General features: G+C 41.7%; 1 protein-coding gene across 7 annotated transcripts in view; it reads right to left on the bottom strand.

Moving 5' to 3' along the window:
- Nucleotides 1–21,082, bottom strand: part of SHTN1 (shootin 1) — a 163,389-nt gene that overhangs the window by 19,136 nt on the left and 123,171 nt on the right. For 4 of the 7 annotated variants that reach the window (XM_053305439.1, XM_053305438.1, XM_053305440.1 and 1 more), the window contains 4 exons: nucleotides 20,315–20,421; nucleotides 19,499–19,552; nucleotides 15,253–15,373; nucleotides 14,459–14,636 (listed from right to left, as the gene is read on the bottom strand). In XM_053305439.1, coding sequence (XP_053161414.1) covers nucleotides 14,459–14,636; nucleotides 15,253–15,373; nucleotides 19,499–19,552; nucleotides 20,315–20,421 — 460 coding nt within the window. Of the gene's footprint in view, nucleotides 1–14,458; nucleotides 14,637–15,252; nucleotides 15,374–18,496; nucleotides 18,581–19,358; nucleotides 19,418–19,498; nucleotides 19,553–20,314; nucleotides 20,422–21,082 lie in introns of those variants that run through there. The other 3 variants (XR_008318771.1, XR_008318770.1, XM_053305442.1) reach the window with 3 other exon arrangements.

Below are 21,082 nucleotides of genomic sequence, written 5' to 3'. Positions count from 1 at the left end.
TGCACTGAAAAGCCTGCCACGAGGGACGAGGAGGAGAGGAGAGTGGGAAGGAAGGAACTGGCTTCTGTGCACTGGGTGGGGTTGGGGGAGAAATACCACTGCCAGCAGTGGGAGAAGAAGGAAGCATACTGGTTGGCAGGCAAACAAGAAGGCATGCTGCCTCTTCCGCAGGCAGCAGTGGGGAGAAAGGCGGTGGCAGGGGCTTGTCCTGGCTTCAGGCAGGCCAGTCAGTTGAGCTCCGTGGGCCTGATCCGGCCTGCAGGCTGGCAGTTGGACATCCCGGATGTACAATAGCATACTTCCTATAATTACCCAGCATTTGAAGTGGCCTGTACCCTGATTTTTTTTTTAAAAGAACAAATCTGCAGTTATGTACACAAAAACATGTATGTATATACAGACACCAGTGTGCACATACAACATAATAGGCTGGTTTGGACAATACGTTACCAACCTACGTGAGTAGGAAGAGATGCTGAGCATCTTCCACAGATGTCCTGATGCGCTCCTGGCATGTTTCTTTATCACAAGTGGGGGAGGTTGTTAATCCAAATGGCTGCTCTACATGAGTTCCAAATACGTATGTGTAAAGGAGCTGTTTGAAATGACCCCGCCCTCCCCCCCCCCGCCACACGAAAGGGATGTGCTGGGACATCTGCCAAGGATGTAACAACAGTACAATCTCAACATATTCCCTTCCTAACTGCATGGGCTGGTAAGGTATCCTCTGAACTGGCCCAATATTCGAATAGCACTAACCAGAAAGCCACATGTGAGACTATCATGCCCTCTACTCCTGGCTTGCCTTGCCAGTATTGAGCAACTAGTCTTGTGCAGCATTTCTGCATCACATCAGATATGGAGAGAAAATACTGAGCAGCAGTAGCAGTGGCCCCTGATGTGCTGAAAGTTGATCTATGAACTGGAAGGAGGCTCAACCTTTATGCACAATTTTGCCAAAACCGGAATATTTGTGCCAGACCTCAATTTTGAGAAATGATCTTTAAGTTTTCTTATAGCTGCTGTATAGTGCATGAGAAAGAGTAGAGAGGAGATTCTGAAGCTTCCCAGCCTTAAACCATTTTAAGCTACAAGCATTGTAAGTTGCATGCCCTCCTTTTACAGTCCACAGGACTATTTTAAAAGAAGACAACTCTCAACTTCCAGAACATCCTGTTGTTTTCCCCATTTGTTGTTAAAGCTTAATTGTCCATGTATGAGCTGCACATGGAAAACCTTTGTAGTCGTGTCTCTCTGAGGCCAAGCTGTTTCCTGCAGTGTCAGTAGACAATTCAGCAGTGATAAGATTACAGCTGAGGGAAGGAGAGAAAATCCCTTAATTGTATAAAATCATCAGATTAAGCCTTACCCTCAATGTGGCTTGTTCTGTTAACCAAGTCCTTTACTACATGAAAATGTTTACTAAGTGCCGAGAATGCACTAACGGGGGGCGGGGGGAGTAGGAAGAGTAAGATGTACCTTTCCCCTCAGTGTACATACATCTCAATAAGCTTGCTTGCTCATTTGCTTTCATGACAAACAAAATGTCACCTGGTTTCACTGGAGAAACTACTAAATGAGACTGCTACCATGTTAAGTATTTGGAAAAAACAACTGAATTTAGGTGTCACATTCAGTGCTCACCAACAATTTAGTCTCCATTCACCCATACTATCCCTTGGTTTTTCCTACTCCTTTCTCTGCAGGTTAAGGACAACATTGATGCTTGGGTCAGTGGTATGCCGATCTTTAATGTCTTTAAATTCTATGTTCTTAATTCGGACAACAAACCTCTTGTGAAGTTTAACTTAAGGTGGAGAACATCAACTTGTGTGCCAGTGAGGCAACTATTTCAGAATGACCAGAACATCAGACTTGCTCTGCTTGTGAATTCTAATGATTTAATTCATTCATGTTAAACAGAGCCAATTTGTTGCATAGTCCAAACTTAGGCATGTTCCTTTCTTATATCTTTTCTCTTTGCTAACGTGTGTCGCCTCATGATGAACCTTGGGGGAGTATTTTAACAGGCAATTGCCCAAAGTCCATCTGCCTTAAGTCTTTTATCTCTCTGCATCCTCCATCAACTAATTTTGCTCCCCTCTGCAACACCAATATTAACTTATTAATAACTTTTCACTACTTATGTATTCCATTCTCTCTAATAAAAATGAAAGCACACAGTGAAAGCAGGGGGTCATACTACCTCCATTCATACTTTTTGAGCATAGCAGCACTCATGGTTACATCTCTGAAAGAGAGGAGGAAGTCCCACTCCAGATCTGCCACTTGCCCCCTCGAGCCAGCTGATTACGGTTACAGCGCTGTTTGCATGAAGAGGGAAGCCCCATATGCTGTAAAAGGATATGCAGAATTCTGTTTTTCCAAAAGTAGCAGCCTACAGAGGCTGCTGTTCATGGAAGTGCCATCCATCATGGATACAGGACTTCCCACTTCCCATAAAGAGAACGGTGAGTGGCTGGCGCAAGGGGGTGAGTGACAGCTCCAAGGCAGGACTTCCTTCTCGCTTTTGGAGAAGGAAGTTCTTGCTGCACTCAAGAACATCTAAATGGGGTGTGTGAAATTAGGTAGCCACTTCTCCCACATAATGTCCCAAGCTACAATGTTCTCCTGATCCGCAGAGGAAGGAGATTGGGACTGAAAGAAGAAAGGAAAGGGTAGGTGGTATGGAAGAAACGAAGCTTCACTCTCAGCCTGAATATCTTGAGTTGCTTTTATTGCAAAGAGTGACAGAACTTCTTAAGTAAGAAGGACCAGAGAGTTTCCCTTGTTCTCACTTGCGATGCAAATGAAGGACTAGGTCTTCGCTTACGGGCATCTTGAAACAAGGTGGCTCACTGGTTTGCAAGACGTAGCTTGCTTTTATAATACAAAAAGGAGGACATTAGTAAGACATCATCACCTGTCTCTCCAAAGTCTAGAATTAATGGGAGCAGTGGGGCTAACTCGAAAGGCATGTTGGTCTATCAAAGGTCCAATTGTAATTGGTATCGGCTGGGTTACTGAATGTGGAATAGATTCATTTGCAGTCCCCACTGTGGGGAGGATAAAGCATGAGCAAGAACAGTATGTGAGACTTCAGAATGTGTCTTCTGCGTATATAGCATTAAGTTAAGGCAAGTGCCATAATTTCCATGCTTTTTAATGCATGAGTGAATTTTTAAGTGCCTTAACTCTTCTCTTAAACTGAAGGGTTTTTTATTCTAGAGTTCTTGTACTAGTTCTGCAAAATCAAGAGTAACCACAGGTGTTCAAACAGCTTACCAAAACAGTACAAAACGATGACAATTTTTGCAAGATGCTGAAAAATATAGTCATAACAAGGCTATCTCCTTGTTTCCTGGCCTCAGGAAGAACAGAGAAAAACATGGTAAATGATTTGTTCACACCTGTTGCTTAGAAAGCAGCAATTTCTGTCTCACCAGTTCAGCTAAGAAGGAAGCTGACTTAATTGCTCTGTTTGGCTGTCACCTGGCGTTAGGCAAGAGCAATCCCCTCTTGCTTCGCTTTGGTAATAGAGATGTCTCAGAATGCACAGGGCAAGTTTAAACACTTACACTACCTTTCAGAAACAGAAACTGGCTTGATAAAAGGTATCACCTTACTTTGTTTCTACCTTCTGACCAGAATGACTTTTCTGAAATGCCACAAACAAATAAATAAAAGAAAACTTTGGAGGAACTTGACAATAGCCACATGCAACAATGCTTATTCAGTCCTCTTTTTTAAAAACAACATGCATCAGATTCCACAAGTCCTGGGACAATATGATTCACTGACCAACCATTCTTAACAGTATTTCCTATAATTAAAGCAAAATCTATTTTGGTGCTGCTTTGATCCACTGGCTGACATCTTGACTTATGCTGAACCTGTGCAAGCAAAGAAAGCACATGTGCAGCACTAGCACCTGCATGCAGATTTTTTATCAAACCCCTTTCCCCTGAAAGCATTCTGTGCAACCTGGAAGTAGGTCCCCAATGGTCACATAATCCTCAGGGACCACCCCCTGGTTCGGTTCGAATTCGAACCTGCAGCTCGAACCTGATGGCTGGTTCGGTTCGAATTTGAACCTTCGAACCACCCTGGTTCGAATTCGAACCGGTTCGCACATCCCTAAGCCACAGCTATTAGGTGCTGTAAAAGCATATGCAAAACTCAGGGTTTTTTTAAATGCAGCTCTTCTATTCGGCAGCAGCCAAAGGGTGGCTTTGATTTTAAATTATCTGCTTTAAAGCTTAAAATACATGACTTAGTGTGACATTTGTATAATTTCACTTCAGTGTGGATAATGCTGGTTGGCTGCTACCTACATCAGCCCTGCTGCAAAACACGCACTGCACAAAGCCTTGTAAGCTCCGAAATTCTATGATAGCAAATGAGATTTTCAATGAGACACCATGAATCCACTCTAATTTGCTATCATAGAATTCACACTCAGAATACCTCAGAAACAACAGAACCCTGTACCCCATGGGTTAGAAACCCATGGGGTGGTTGGCACCCTATGTGCACTACACCACCACTCGCTCTGGGCCACCCCAGCACCCCCCAAGTGCACTTATGGGGCTGCTGAAAGCTCCATGTATACCTTATGAGGAAAAAGCTTAAAGACGCGTAATCTTCAACAATTCCCCAAAAATCAGCCCACTGCCCAAATCCTTTGAAAAAATTCAGGTAGCTTCCTTGCCCCTACCTGGCACTACCACCAACCCCACACTGCTCTAGGCCACCCCTTTGCCCCCGACGTGAAGATATACATTCGCTGACACCTCCATGCTTCTTTATGGAGAAAAACCTTAAAGACGCGTAAACTTCAACAATTCCCCAAAAATCAGCCCTCTGCCCAATCACTCTGAAATTGGGGTGGTAGCCTCCACCCATTAGGCACTACCACCCCACCCCACTCTTTTTGCCCAGATCCCACGCTATGCCCCCGAACTGCCCAAAAGACACTAAAACTTCAAAATTTTCCCCAAAATCAGCCCTTTGCCCAATCCCCCTGAAATTTGGGTGGTAGCCTCCACCCATTAGGCACTACCACCCCACCCCACTATTTTGCCCCTGGGACCCATTTTTCTAACCCGAATCAATTCAGATTCAGATTTAATCCGAATCTGAACCGAATCAGGGGTGATTCAGGTAGCCCATATTCGGGCACAGAACAGAATGGGGGTGATTCGGTTCGGGTCCTGAACCGAATCACCGAAAACCCAAATTGCACACCCCTACTGCCTGCAGCCACGGCTGACACACTGGGGGGGGACCTCAGAACCTTCCTGGGAGTCAGGGGGCTGGGGCGCCTTCCCCCAGCACCTGGACCTACCCGACGGAGCTGTGGCTGGGCACGGGAGTGCCTGACCAGAGCAGCCGCTCATCTGGGTAGCCGATCCGGCCACCCAGCAACAAACGACAGCTTGTGTGTGGGGAGAGTGGGCTAAGCCCGCTCTCCCCAGCAAACCCCACCTGGCACTTCACATGGGTTGTGTGAATCGTCTCATTCTCCTAAATACCCAGGGCCTAATCTGTTTAGGGCTTTATGGGTTATAACCAGCACCTTGTATTTTGCCTCAAAGCCTACTGGTAGCCAGTGTAACTCTTTTAATATAGGAGTATATGGCCGCTGAAGCTGAAAGAAAACACCTCCGCCACCTCAAACTGGGGCACCAGAGAGAGGTTTGGATCCAGAAGCACTCCCAGATGGAGTATCTGTTGCTTCTTGGGTAGTGTGATCCCAATCAGAATTGGCAGATCAAAATTGTCTCCTGAGTACCAACCCTGCACAATAAGTACCTCTGTATTATCTGGATTCAGTCTGTTATCCCTCATCTAGCCCATCACTACCTCCAAGCAGGTATTTAGGGAGTTTATGCCTTCTCTTGACGCTGTTGAAATGCAGAAGTAGATTTGGGTGTCATCAGCATACTGATAACACACTGCACCGAATCTCCTGATGATCTCTCTCAGAGGATTCATGTAGATGTTAAGAAGCATTGGAGACAATATGGAGCTCACCATATAAAAGTTTAGATCTGAAGAGCAACAGTCTCCAAGGGACACCATCTGGAATCTGCTTTGATAATGAGCTCAGACACTTTGAACCAGTTTAGACACATTTCATGCAGAATAATATCAGGCTCTCTCACTTGCAATTTTACTCTAAAATATGAACACAATGGGGCTATTCACACATGCAGGCAAAACTGGGCTAAGGAAGCTCAGCCCTGTTTTACCAGCGTGTGTGAACCGTTGGGAGTTGTGCAACTCCTGGCAGCGGTGCGGCGGCAAACCCGCTTAAGAAGCCCGCTACGTAGGTCGGGTTTGGGGCTCGAGGTTGGGGGCGCTACATGCAAGTAGCCTTCTAACCACTGCTGGGAGGATCCCTATAATGCATTATAGAAGTTCCGGGGGCTGGGAAGATGCATTCCAGCTCCTGACCCTCCACGCTGTCGGCACTAGCCAGCAATCATCGGCACTAGCCAGCAATCATCCAACCACTCAGGACTGAGCCCTTGATGGTCTAAAGATCGGAGCCCTTTTTCATTGCTTGTGAGAAAGGACTCAATAAGTATTTGAGAACAATATTTATGTTTCAATTGTTTCAATTGGCGTGGACCACAGAATGCAAGTTCAACACTTGTGCTATTTCCCCATGAAAACCACCTCTGAAGTACAACAAGCAACCGCTTCCAGGGGGCATTTTTCAGTGGGGAAAAGAAGCAGGAGGGGAGTGTTATCCCCCTTCCTCATGTGCCACAGTCCCAATTTGTATCAGACCCCACTGCCACTGCTATTTTTCAAAAACAAAAAAGAGACTTCCAGTCTCTTTATGATGGGCTTAATATTAATGTGTCATTTGAACCACAGAGGAGAGTTTGGTATAAGCACCTGTGTCTCAACTATATCATTTCAGTAATTTTAAAAGGATATTTGCATTGAAGACAGGCATCCAGGACCCTCAGCAGTTTATAGCTCCCTGACATGTGTTTACTACATCTTCAGGTGACTAAGTTACATCAACACTACAGTAGAGTTTTCTCCAAGAATATGGACCATAACATTGGTTTTAATTTTTCAGCAATTTAAAATCAAAAGGTGCATTTTGAGTTGTCATTGAATAGATGAGCTGCACAATAAACTGAGCTCCGTGTATGCTTTTATAGCTCCTAACAAATGCAGCACAAGATCCTTTTCATGGTCAATTCATCACGCATTCTGGGAGATCTTGGGCTACAATTATTTCATTTCCTTCCTTGCAAATGTAATTTCCACTTAGTTTACTATAATAAAGAATAGACAAAAAAGACAGCACGGGTAGCAGAATCCTCTGATTAACATTATCCGTTTTTAAATGGATGAAAATCCACAGGTGAACAATGCTGTATTTCAGGGAAGGCAAACTCATCTCTGAACTAAATTGCCTTTGTGTCTTGCTAGTGGATCAAAAATGCAACCACAACTGCTAAATTAAACACATTTAATCAGAAAGGCAGAAAATACAGATAATATTTTGTCATGGATGTGTGAAAAAGTGTGTTTGAGGGAAGAAACAAAATGTGGAGAGGGGTATTTTCTCTTCAAAATCAAATTCAAAATAAAACTAAGGCAAGAGAGAGAGAGGAAATAAATCTTTCTTTTTTACAAATGATAAAAGCACAAGTAATAGAATAAAAGCAGCACACAAAAAGAGATGTGAATTGAATTTCCACTTCATTTGTTGAGATTTACCCCTTTGAACTATGAGCTGCAGACCTTTGAGAATAGGTGTTCCTCTTTCCACCAATAGAACAGGAAATCAGAGGTTTAATTAACCATGATTATAACATTTGCTGATCTGATTTGTCTCACTTATTTCCTTTTTTCTTTAAGTGATAAACTGGCGGACATTCTGGAAAAAGGACTGAACGAAATCTTCAGAGTAGGGTTTATGTTTTTTTTTTTAAAGCTGGGAATTGTTATAAAACAAACTGACCCTCAACCGGATCTGTCTGAAGTGTGCATTTCTGAAGTAGGATTAACTCTTTGATGATTAAATGGCACTTTGAAAGAAAATATACAGTCAGGTAATACTTCGGCAAACCAAACTGAGGATTTGTTTAGCTGAAATAAGGCTTCAAAGTGTTGCATCTCAACACCTCTAGCTAGCTCAGCATCCTGTTTTTCATTGATTAAAAGTTGCTTCCATACACGCTGCACATTTTCTCTGCCTATCTTCTTGGGAAAGTTAGGGTCTAACTAGATGAGATGGAAATGTGTCAGCATGTCTGTCTTTTCAAATTAAAAAACAAACCTAGATAACAGTTGGTGGGGAGAAATGGATCTGGGCCATGGTATGAGGAAACATTTCTTAATCCTTTCCTCATGGTGTGAATGAACATTTTTAGCTGTTATCCCAATAAAAAGGAACTCTTTCCCCAAAGCTAATATTTGCCCTGGGAGGAAAACTAAGTCTGGGTGCCCAAGTTTTTCTTCCTGTGACAAATTGCTTTGTGTAGAAGCAAGGCAAAATTTTCATTGGAAAAATAGTGCAGGGGAAAAGGATTAAACCCTTTCATTCCCTTGCACAATCTATATTAGAGGTCCCCGCTGCTGCTATTTTTTCAAAAGTTCAAAAAGACAGAAATGCAACAAGGCATTTCTCATCTAGTTTGGCCCTCAGAAATGCTTTGCCACTGGCCAGATAGCTTTTTGTTACTGTTTGCAGAGGAATTGTTCCATCATCTAAGCTATGTAACCTGCAATTCAATGAGCTCCTGGGATCTCAAGAATTACAGTTGACATTTTTCCTTTTTAATTAAGATTCTGTCTCTTCTGACAGTGAAGAAAGAGAGACTGTGTGTTTCCCAAAGTATCAAAAATCAAATATGAAGAAGAGATGGCACATTATTACATCTGGTGATTTTAATGCCTTGATTTTCGGTCTTTGTGATCCCAGCTGGATGGAAACTCAGGGCATATCTAATTTCCAGCATTGTTTTTCTCCTTTTATGTGTTCAGTTCTCAGTCTAAGGGCAGGTTCAGACATCACATGGAACCACAATTAAGTGCTGGTTCTGGGCAATGTCTCCGAGTCTGGGGAACACACACTTCTCCTACCCATGCTCACAAGCAAGTCCAAACAGTTCTACTTTTGACTGAGGCAAAAACCAAGACCAGTTGTGACATCTGAACCAACTGATCTCAATTTATTCTAACCTACTTACTTGAAATAAACAGAGAGGTTTCTCCCTCTCCTCTTGCCCCCCTCTGATAGCTGCTGGCTTGCAGGAATGCCTCTTGGCTTCCACCGATGCTTTGCTTGTATATTTGTAAACAGAGCAAATATAACACTATAATTCTCCAGTGCTATCTCTTATCCAAAAGGAAACAAAACCAACCTAGATAGTGCTGCTCCTGAATCTTCTCACCACTGAGAAATGGGGAGCACATAACATATTGTGGAGAACTCAACATTTGATTGAGCTAACAGTACAAAGAGAAATCAATAAACCCTTTCCCCCATGAATCATTTTCCTGACTGAAATTGTGCATCCAAAGCTGTTCTTCTTCCTGTAGGGGAAAAGATACTATGGGAAGAAGAACATTATGGGAAGAAAAACAGCATGAGGAAAGGGAGATTTTGTTTACGATAAAGGCCCATGGCGAAGGAGTTAAGCACCCCTTTCCCTCTGCCGCCGCCACAATCATTGCACATGCACACATACACCCCCTGCTGTGACTGCAATAAAAAGCAAAAGCAAAAAATACATCTAGTTTGGCCCAAACAGAGCTCTGAAGCGATCTATTCCATCACAGCTTAGTGGACACGGCATATGCTTTGCATGCAGAAAATCAAAGGTTCAATTCCAGGGAACTCCAATCCAAAGGAAAGCTCTGGGAAAGACCTTGTCAACTGGACTAGACAGACTGTGGATAATGGTTTGAGTCAGTATAAGGCAGCTTCATATGCTTACACAGTGAGGCTGTGCACACGAGCAGCCATAGCTAAGTAGGGCTGCTCGTGTGCGGTGCTGGCCACTACCTCCCCCACAAGCCCAAGTTTTTTACCCAGGCTTTTACCTGGGTTAAAGGGTGCAAATGTGCCCTTTCCCAAAGGTATGGGGCCATGTGTGTGCTCGGGCTGCATGCATGGCATGATGGGGGAATCCTCCAATGCACTGCACTCCCTGCATGGTACACGTTTGGATTCCTAGAGGCTAGAACTCCTTTTCGTAGCTTCCAGTGATCTGAGCTTCTGGTAGCAGTGTGGATTGTGTGGGTGAACTACGGCGTGCTGAAGAGGAGTTCTAATGATCATTGGGGGGTGGGGGAGTGAGCCCATTCCTGCCTTTCCCCCTGTCCACCCTCCCCGAATCTAGTCTTGTTGTGACAATGGCCTGAGTATTTATTGGAGTCTGTGCCATTAATATGATTGCCTTCCTGTACATATGTATTCCAGAATGCAGGAGAAGAGTTTGCCTTTCCTTAGTGTGCTATGCTCTTTGCCGAGGGTAACATCACCCATGTGCTTGAGCTGCAGCCCATCTCCAAAGAACACCCACAAGTTCTTTTACTACCCTAGAATGCATTTCATCTAGCTGTAAAGAAATTGACTCCTATAAGATAACTAGGTGTTTCCTGACCAACACCTTGTCAATCTGATTCCTTACCACTCACACACCTTTACTACTACAACTACTACAACTACTACTATTTTGTTTGTGTTATTTATTTGTGATTTCTCTGTGTGAACCGCCCTGAGCCATTTTTAGAAGGGCGGTATAGAAGTTGAATGAATAATAATAATAATAATAATAATAATAATAATAATAATAATATCTATAATAACCAACAGTATTGATGATAAAATTCAGCCATCCCAGGTCCTTGGGAAGGACTCGATGTCTGGATAAAACAAACTAGTCAATAACACCTGTCTGACTGTGTAAACAAGAAATAATAATGCCCAGTGAGGCACTACCTTGGCGTGGTTGTGGGGCTTGAGTGCTCTGAGGAAGGTGAGAGCTATGTCAGAGGTCAAACCATACTGGACAGGTCTCACCAGAGGAGCCAGGCAAAGAGTGCCTCTCCCATCAACAATATGGTGAGACGTAACTTTAATAAATCTATACCGGATCGGTTGTCACCCGGGTCAACAAGGACCGCACCAGGTGGGGAAAATTATGGGACAATCCAATAGATTCTAATAAAAAAGCAGGCTGGATGTAACCAACAAATGCAAGATCTAATAATAACACCAGAATTAATAAGTGAAAGAGCAAGAAAATTAAAAATCGGACTGTGCCAGGCAACGATGAACTGCATGGCTTTTGGCTTAAACACCTAACAAGCCTTCATAAACAACTATCAAAACAGTTCAATCACATTTTGCAAGGAGGTGATGTTGAACAATGGCTAACAACTGGTAAAACTCATCTCATCATGAAAGACCCAGCAAAAGGTGCAGTTCCAAGTAATTATAGACCGATAACCTTCCTGCCATGTTCAATTTATTAACCCATGATCAAATTATTAACTGGAATAATAGCAGATGAAGTGATGCAACACTTCTTAACTAACAAACAGCTTCCAGTTGAACAGAAAGGAAATTGCCCGAACACCAGAGGCACAAAAGACCAGCTGCTGATTGATACAATGATTTTAGAAAACTGCAAGAGAAGAAAAACAAATCTAAGTGTTGCATGGATTGACTACAAGAAAGCCTTCGATTCATTGCCTCACACATGGGTACTAAAATGTTTAGAAACAACTGGTGTCAGCAAAAACATTCAGATATTTATTTAAAAAAGCAATGAGCATGTGGAGTACACAGTTAACAATCAATGGCGAGACACTTGGACAGGTTAGCATTAGAGGAGGCATTTTCCAAGCAGACTCACTATCCCCTCTGTTGTTTGTAATCGCCATGACCCCACTTTCACAAATACTAAGCAAAACAGGCCTCGGATACCAAACATCTGAAACATCAAGTAAAATCAACCATCTGCTGTACATGGACGATCTGAAGTTGTATGGAAAGTCCCAGTCAGAAATCGAATCACTGCTAAACACTGTCCGTATATTCAGTAGTGATATAGCAATGGAGTTTGGACTAGACAAGTGTGCTGCATTAATAATGAACAGAGGAAGAATAAGAAAAACAGAAGGAATAGAACTGCCCAATGGAAGCAACATCAAGAACCTGGAAGGGAAAGAACATTACAAATACTTGCACATTCTCCAGGCTGATAACATCGCACACACTAAAGTTAAAAGAAAAATGGGAAGTGAATACATCAGGAGAGTTAGAAAAATCCTCAAGTCCAAACTCAATGGCGGGAACACCATACAAGGCATAAACACCTGGGCTATACCTGTTATCAGATACACTGCAGGAATAATAGACTGGACCCAGGCAGAGCTAGAGACGCTGGATTGTAAGACCATGAAAATCATGACCATCAATCATGCTCTGCACCCCCGCAGTGATGTGGATAGGCTATACTTCCCTCGCAGCTCAGGTGGAAGAGGAATGCTGCAAGTCCATCAAACAGTACAGGAGGAGAGAAGAGGCCTTGAAGAATATATCAAGGACAGTGAAGAAGATGCACTTAAAATGGTCAATAACACGAAACTATTCAACACCAATGAAAGAAAGCAGGCCTACAAGAAAGAACAAGTCAAGAACCGAGCAGAAAAAAGAAAAACAAGCCCCTGCATGGTCAATATTTGCACAAAAGGTGGAAAATCAGACATCACCAAGACATGGCAATGGCTTAAGAATGGTTACTTGAAGAAAGAAACAGAGGGTTTAATACTGGCTGCACAAGAACAGGCACTAAGAAGAAATGCAATAAGAGCAAAAGTCGAAAAATCCACAACAAACAGCAACTGCTTCCTTTGTAAAGAAGCAGATGAAACAGTGGACCACCTAATCAGCTGTTGTAAAAAGATCGCACAGACTAACTACAAACAAAGGCATGACAAGGTGGCAAGGATGATACACTGGAACATCTGAAAAATTACAAGCTACCTGTAGCCAAAAATTGGTGGGACCATAAAATTGAAAAAATGGTAGAAAATGAAGATGTAAAAATATTATGGGACTTCCAACTACAAACAGACAAACATCTGCCACACAATACACCAGATCTAACTGTAGTTGAGAAGAAAGAAAAACAAGTCAAAATAATTGACATAGCAATACCAGGGGATAGCAGAATAGAAGAAAAAGAAATAGAAAAAATCACCAAATACAAAGATCTACAAATTGAAATTGAAAGGCTGTGGCAGAAAAAGACTAAAATAATCCCAGTGGTAATTGGCGCCCTGGGTGCAGTTCCAAAAGACCTTGAAGAGCACCTCAACACCATAGGGGCCACAGAAATCACCATCAGCCAATTACAAAAAGCAGCTTTACTGGGAACAGCCTATATTCTGCGACGATATGTATAACAACAGCAATAACATTGACAATAAAATTCTGGCATCCCAGGTCCTTGGGAAGGACTCGATGTCTGGATAAAACAAACCAGTCAATTACCACCTGTCTGACTGTGTAAACAAGAAATAATATATTTATAAGCAGTTTACATAGAAAAATAAATAATAGATCAATAAGATAGTCCCCTGTTCCCAAATCAAAATCTAAAAAGAAACGTAAGGCAGATACCAGCAACAGCCATTGGAGGGATGCTGTGCTACAACTGGATAGGGCCAGTTGCTCTCCCTCTCCAGAATATAAGAGAATCATCACTTTAAAAGGTATCTCTTTGCTCAGTTAGCTAGGGGTCAACACTTCTGAATGACAAGATCCCAGATCCCAGTGTGTGAAAAGGGTTCACACACTTTTATGAAACTGTACAGTTTTCTCCTTTTGAGGCAAAATAGGATTTGAGCATTTCCACTCTCTTTGTCACCTGCGAATGTTCCACCATACATACTGAGCAGTGGGCATACCATTCCTTTCTTCTTCCTTCAAACATACACAGAAAAGCCCTTTTTGTTGCTCTTAGCATCCCTTCCTAGATCAATCTGAGCTTTAGCTTTAGCTTTCCTGACAGTCTGTTTTCTAACATTTACTTCTGGATGCCTGCAATCCTATTGCAATTGCGAAAGACTATTCAACACAAGCAAATAAAAATTAATCACAATAATTAACTGCAACCTCTTCCAACCAGCCAGTTCACACTTTAATTGGCAGATGTAGAATCACAGAACGTTAGAGTTGGAAGGGACCCTGGAGGTCTTCTAGTCCAACCCACTGCTCAGTGCAGGAAACTGCTACAGCACCCCTGAAGCATGCCTGTCCAGCCTGTGTTTGAAAGCCTCCAGTAACTATTGTTATTGGCCACAATGGATCAAAGCAATCAGTGTCTTTTGACTATTACAAATAAAGCAGTTTAGCAACTTGAAATTCTCTTGACATGAGTAGCCATCAGCAAACGCAACTACTTACTGAAAGGTAACTTTGGAACTTGTGCTTTCAACCATTTTATGATGCCTTTCACCAGACTCTGAAGATTTGGGGATGGATTCTTCTACTAGAGTTTTCTTGTTCAATTCAGACTGTGTTCCAACAGAACCCAACACTGGCATGGATTTGGATTCAGAAGTAGCCAAGATTCCAGTTGGACCTAAATCCCCAAGAGTTGAGTGTTTGCATTATTATACAAGTGTCATTGTGTTGAATCATGTTAACTCAAAGAAGTTTTAATCACTTTAAAAACACATCTCCTTCTGTTTAAAAGCATGCAATTTAGCATTTCCTCTTGACTGACTCTTTCAAGACCTTTTGCTTGCACTATCTGGATATGTTCAGCTTAGACATTAATTTGTTTTTTCACACTTAGAAAGCACCATCTTGATTGTCAACATCACTGCTTTAATATACAGTTGATATAATCCACTTGTCCTTGTGACTATGATCCCCAGGTGTTAATTTATGTGCTCATCTTATGAGCTGATTGGCAAGAAAACACATCAGCTGAGAAGACAACAATGGCTTTAGTTTCAGTGTCTGAACTCCAGAGCAGAGAGTTGCCAGGGATGGCTTTACTGAACAATAGTGGTAATGTTAAAGCACAGCTATTATAAGAATGTGGATCAGCTGGAAATGCAGACAGAGCTTCCCCAATTAATAAGGACTGGAATACTTAAGATTTCAAAAGAGGAGGCAATTAGACCTTTGGAACAGCTTTGACAATGGAACATAAGTCAGTTGTAGGATCTAAAAAGATCATGGCAACTTACTGCTACTATCTTGATCAGTTGTCACTTTTCTGAGTCTCAAAATTCGTTCTAATTCTGTTTCATTGCTGTCTGTATCAAGGGATTTTAGACTTCTTGAACTTGCAGAGGTATTCAGAGTTTCCTAAAGCAAAATATTTTAATAAGAAGTCAACAATGTGGCAACCAAGGAAACTTACTAAGATTGCAAATCAAAACATGCACATGTAAGGTAGAATATATATTTAGAACAGGGGTGTCAAACTGCAATCCTCCAGCTGTTGTTGACCTACAACTCCCATCATCCCTGGCTACTGGCCTCTGTCATTGGGGATGATGGGAATTGTAGGCCAACAACAGCTGGAGGACTGCAATTTGACACTCAATTAGAAGGTTAGTGATGCAAACAAAGAAATTCTAATACTGGAGACCTACTCACAAAATACACCTTAAGTGGCAAAGAGGGGTAATGCTTGACTAACGAGCAGAAGGTTGCTGGTTCAAATCCCCGTTGGTATTATATTGGGCAGCAGTGATATAGGAAGATGCTGAAAGGCATCATCTCATGCTGCACAGAAGGTGGCAATGGTAAACTGTTCCTGTATTCTACCAAAGAAAACCACAGGGCTCTGTGGACACCAGGAGTCGAAATCGACTTGATGGCACACTTTACCTTTACTCACAAAACACATTTTTTGTTCAGACAATCACTTCCAACTCACGCCTAAGTATGCATCACATGAAAAGTCAATGTGGCAGATATAATAGAATACCGGACGTGGACAAGGAAAACCCTCAGTGGATGAACACGACAGGTAATGATTTATTTATTTAATAATGCCTTTCAGAAAACCTACAAGGTCAGCATACAATAAAAAGGAAAGACAACAATAACACACATCACCATACAAAAAAGGAGTGCCATAAAACAATAGCAGTCCAGTTTAGTAAAGCAGTCAATCTCTCACGGGCAAATTTGATGTATAAAGTAATTGTAAAGTTAAAATCATTCTGACCAACAACATGTCCAACCAGCCCTGCCTACCACCTGATTCATGCTACCTGGAGAAGAGCTGGTCCTGTGGTAGCAAGTATGAATTGCCCCCTTTGCTAAGCAGGGCCTGTCCTGGCTTGCATTTGAATGGGTGACTACATGTGTGAGCACTATGAGATATTCCCCGTAGGGGATGGGGCCACTGGAAAAAGCACCTGCATGCTTGCATGCAGAAAGTTCCAAGTTCCGTCCTGGCATCTCCAAGATAAGGCGGAGAGAGACTCCTGCCTGAAACCTTGGAGAAGCTGCTGCCAGTCTGTGTAGACAATAATGAGCTAGATGGACCAATGGTCTGACTCGGTAGAAGGCAGTTTCCCATGTTCCTATTAAAAGCAAGGGTGCACATGTTTTCCTGTCTCTCAACAGGTACTCTGTACCATTCACATACTCATGAGGAGGATGGAATGTCCAATTGCCCTTATTCAAGTGGTTCTAACACTATTAAAAAGTCATATTAGAATGACTGATTAAGATGGTTTGGGCGTTCTACTCCACAGAAGGACGTGGAACAGAATGGTGTGACAGGGAGGTGGGATGTTTAAGCCCTCATTTTTAACTGTGAAGAGCCACAGGGCAGGGTAGTGGATGATACTGTCCAAAGTGGTCCACTGCATCACTGATTTCTAGAATCAACTTTATATTCTGTGCTATGGAGCAAAATGATTAATCCATCTGTTCTTTTCAAATGATATATACCATTAGACATTCCACTGTTTTATTTCACATTTGTTGAGACTGAAGCTACAGTCTAGAAAGAGTCTCTTGAAAATTAAAGGTTTAAAATTAGTTAGCCTACAATAAGCGATAGTGGCACAACAGGTTTTTCTTTCCTAGGGAAAGCTCACTAGATACAGGAAAACTTTGGTATTCGTGGGGGTTCTGTTCTCAGATAGTGCTGCAGATACTGGAACCGCGAATACTGAGACATTGGGGCAATGGGAATCCAGGGGTTAGGCTCCAAAGGGCAGGGAAACTGGCTTAAAACGGGCTAAAATCAATGACAAAATGCAAAATAAAATGCTCTACCATGCTCTGCGGGCCTCCTGCATTCAGCCCCCCAAGAGGAAATAATTAGCAAAAATTGGGGGGTTTGGGTTGTTGTTTTTTTTAAAGAAGAGAGCCATAAAATGGCTTCTGATAATCAATGAACTCAAAATGGAGGCCAAAAATGACCTCCAAGATCATTTCTGGCCACCCCAAACAACGCATACGTGGGTTAAGCCCTTTTTTTGCCATTTCTAAAATCATGTGTACCAAGGTCAGATAACAATTACCTGACCGCGGATACACGAAACTGCAAGTGCTGGACCCACAATTAACAAGGTCCTCCTATATAGTATTATGTTTGGGTCTAAGAGATGTGTGTCTAATTCTACTTTTGTCATGGATTTCTGAATGGCCTTAGAAAAGCCACTTCCTTTCAGCACCAGTTCTGCACCTAAGATGGGAAGGATTGTGAATTACTTTATAAGATAAAAAACAACAAGCAATCATTGCACATGATAGAATAATATAAACAGTAATAATATAAATTCCTAAAACAATTTGGAAGAATGACATCCTTGTCAAAAAAATCACTCCTAATGACATCCTAACAAAACACCAGTGTTCTGTAGTCACTAATGCTGTGGACAAATTCCAGACTAATGTTGCGCTGATGCACACGGTGGGGCGGGGGGCGGATTTCACCTGATCTTTGATGATCTCTCCTGCCCCAGAAGTCCTCTGTGCCACACAAAAATGTGACCCTTAGAAATGTATTTTGGGATGACAAAGGCCTTGCAGGGGGAAGAGGAGGTTGTCAAAATCCCCACTGAGTGCCACTGCTGAATTAGTTGATCTCATGGAGCACTGGCAATTCATTAGTTGGGATCTTGGCCATTACTGTGAGAAAAACCTTGGGATTCCAGGAGTGGATTGTGGTCTCAAAGAATGTCATAAGCCTTACTGCCCCTTACACAGGGGCATGGTTCATTCTATGATGCAGGTATGCGGAGATCAAATTGTGAAGGCATTCATCCACCAGAATGATCCTTTAGGCTTCATATGCAGCTCCATCACCACCTAAATCCAGCCTCCAGGCTGTGCTGCACATGTAAGACTCGACTCTCCCTCACAATCACTGCATCATGTACATCATTATATAGAGGGTCATAGGAGGGAAATGGGAGCCCATGTGCCTCTTAGCAATGCATCTAGTGGTTTGGAGCTTACAGATTGCTACTTCTGGTTTTCTGAAGGCCAAAGTGGCGGCAGGATTTCATCGGATATCATGAGAGCACTGTCACATCTCATCGTCTATTAGAAAATTAGAACAGGGTCAGAGTGATCAGAAGTACAAAGCATACAAAGCGTCCTATTACAGTTATGGTTGTAGGATTTAGATTGTCTCTGAACCCATATCAGTCTTCTCAAGACTCAAGGGTATGATCTGGTGACTCCATAATGTTCAGTAGGTCCTGCAAATCCTTCCCTCAGTTAGAATATGGTCCCTTACCCATTGAACTGGTGCACACACAAAATTGTGTTTCCTAGCCTATACATGTAAAGATTGGATTGTGCCCACACTCTCTTGAAAATGATTATTGGGAAGAAAATGCAGCATATAATTCTAAAAATTGGCACATCTTTCAAGACTCTAGCAAAAACAGCACTTAATTCCCGATGTTTCCTTCAATTAACTTAAAGCCTATGTTTTGTTAGTATTCTGAATTTAACGGAGGTGGCATATTATTAACAAGTAACTACTTGGTATTGTACTCATGTTACAGAGCTAGTAGTAAAGCGAATAAAGTAAGCTCTACTACATCAAGCCTGAAATGGAACAAATTAATATCACTTTGTTTACAACAATTATATAGAGGCCTACATGAAATGCATAATTAGCACAGTAACAATATGCATATAAGTATTTAGCTTTACGCCTCCCAACCCTATTTTTTTAGTCTTACTGTGCTAATGACTAGTCTTGTAAACATACTAGAAGTTGATTTCAGAAAGTACTTCTTTTCGTTCTAATACTGAAAAGACTGGCAAGAAGCAAGTTAGATCCTATTATGGCAGGTACTGAACTTACTTTTCACTGATGTACTAGGCTGAGATCCCTGGAAAGAAAGAAGGTAGCAGCTCTTGTTCCTGTAAAAGTTCATAAAACTTAAAAATAAACAAATGTGGCTGCTTTTCACCAAAGATGCAAGGAAAGTATTTCCTTCTTACCAGAATTCCTTTTAGTTCTTTCATTGCACTCTCAGAGGGTTTGGGTATTTCTGGCTGAAATGAAAAACAAAGCACATCTACATTCATATTACAGACAATGAATTCTGATATAATAGTGTGCAGCATTTTAGCAGAAAATTATAAGCAATGAATTCTACAACAAAGTCCAGGAAACAATTCTATTTGAAAATACACAGGGCTAGATTCTTCAATCTAATAAAATGGGTGAATTTTAATTGCGTAAATGGGTTTGGGGACCTTGAAAAAATTATTTTGCTCTTTGCCTGGGTCATGTCTGTTAGAAAAGGGGACAAGAGAAGCTATGTTTTCATAAACATAGATGATTTCTACAAATCAGAGACCACAGGTTGGCTTGTCAGACAAGCCTCCAAAAGCTTCTTTGAGCTTCCATACAGGAAGACAAGTTTACTATCAGTATAAAGATGTTTCCACTATTGCCTGTAGTGGAGACTAAATCTGCTTCCAGCTCCACCACGAAGACACAAGTTGTGCTGTTATATTGGAGCTGGACCATATTTTAACCCTTTTTGTATGAGATAAGAAATGCATAAGAGGAACAAGCTGTATATTATTATTATTATTATTTTTATTATGTTTTGAGTATGAAGAATCTTGTCTCAGACCAGGCAATTGAACAAGAGAACCTTTGGGATCTTTCTCTTTTACAAGTATACAGGCAGCAATATGGTAAATACAAAATGCAATTCTATAGATACAGTCATGTTTCCACACAAATGTTATCCTCCCTCCCCAACATTTTATGAGCAAATAAACTAAAAGCTACTAGCTACAAACCTTTGCCTTAGAACGAGTGGTCTGGTTAACAGGTCTAAGGTGAACACCCTTTTTAATTCTATCCATCATTTCTTCAACAGCTTGTCTCTTCAAATCTGTTACTTCCCCTATGCCCAAACAAATATAAGAGAAATTAAAAACAAGGAACATCTACCATCAGAGAATCCAACCCTTTCTTTTAAGAGCCCCATTTACTGAAAACTGGAGAAACCAAAACGCTAGACATAAAACCTGATTCATGCTATAATTCAAAGATTCAGGTAATGTAGACATAAGAATATAAGGGAGCCCTGCTGGATCAGGTCCAAGGCTATCTAGTCCAGCAAAGTTTCCAAAGTGGCCCAACAGATGCCTCTGGGAAGCTACAAGCAGGCGACAGGCATGCCCCCTCTTCTGCTATTGCTCACCTGCAATAGCAGGTATTCAGAGCATCTCTCCAGTGGCTGTTCCTGGTGAATTTCTTTCTTTCCTTTTTTTTTTAAAGACTGTTATAAATATGAATCTGATTATGGTCATCAACTGCTTTCCACACTAAAAAAATACCATGCAGATAAACAGCTTGTCATTGCCATAAAAAACGTAAAACCCCCACATCCCAAGGGAAAACTAAAAACCCCTTATCAAATGAAAGCAAAGAACTTATAAACATGTTGATGATCTAGCAGAAGCAAGTAAAGACATTTAATTAGACCATGACAATTAATTATATGAGACAGGGAATTCTGACTATGCTGTTCAGACTTGCTACAATACCGGATTTAAGTATAA

The sequence above is a fragment of the Hemicordylus capensis genome, chromosome 3, assembly GCF_027244095.1.
Source record: "Hemicordylus capensis ecotype Gifberg chromosome 3, rHemCap1.1.pri, whole genome shotgun sequence".
Classification (NCBI taxonomy): Eukaryota; Metazoa; Chordata; class Lepidosauria; order Squamata; family Cordylidae; genus Hemicordylus; species Hemicordylus capensis.
Note: the sequence above shows the minus strand (reverse complement) of the source record. Positions and strands in the feature narration are given on the sequence as shown.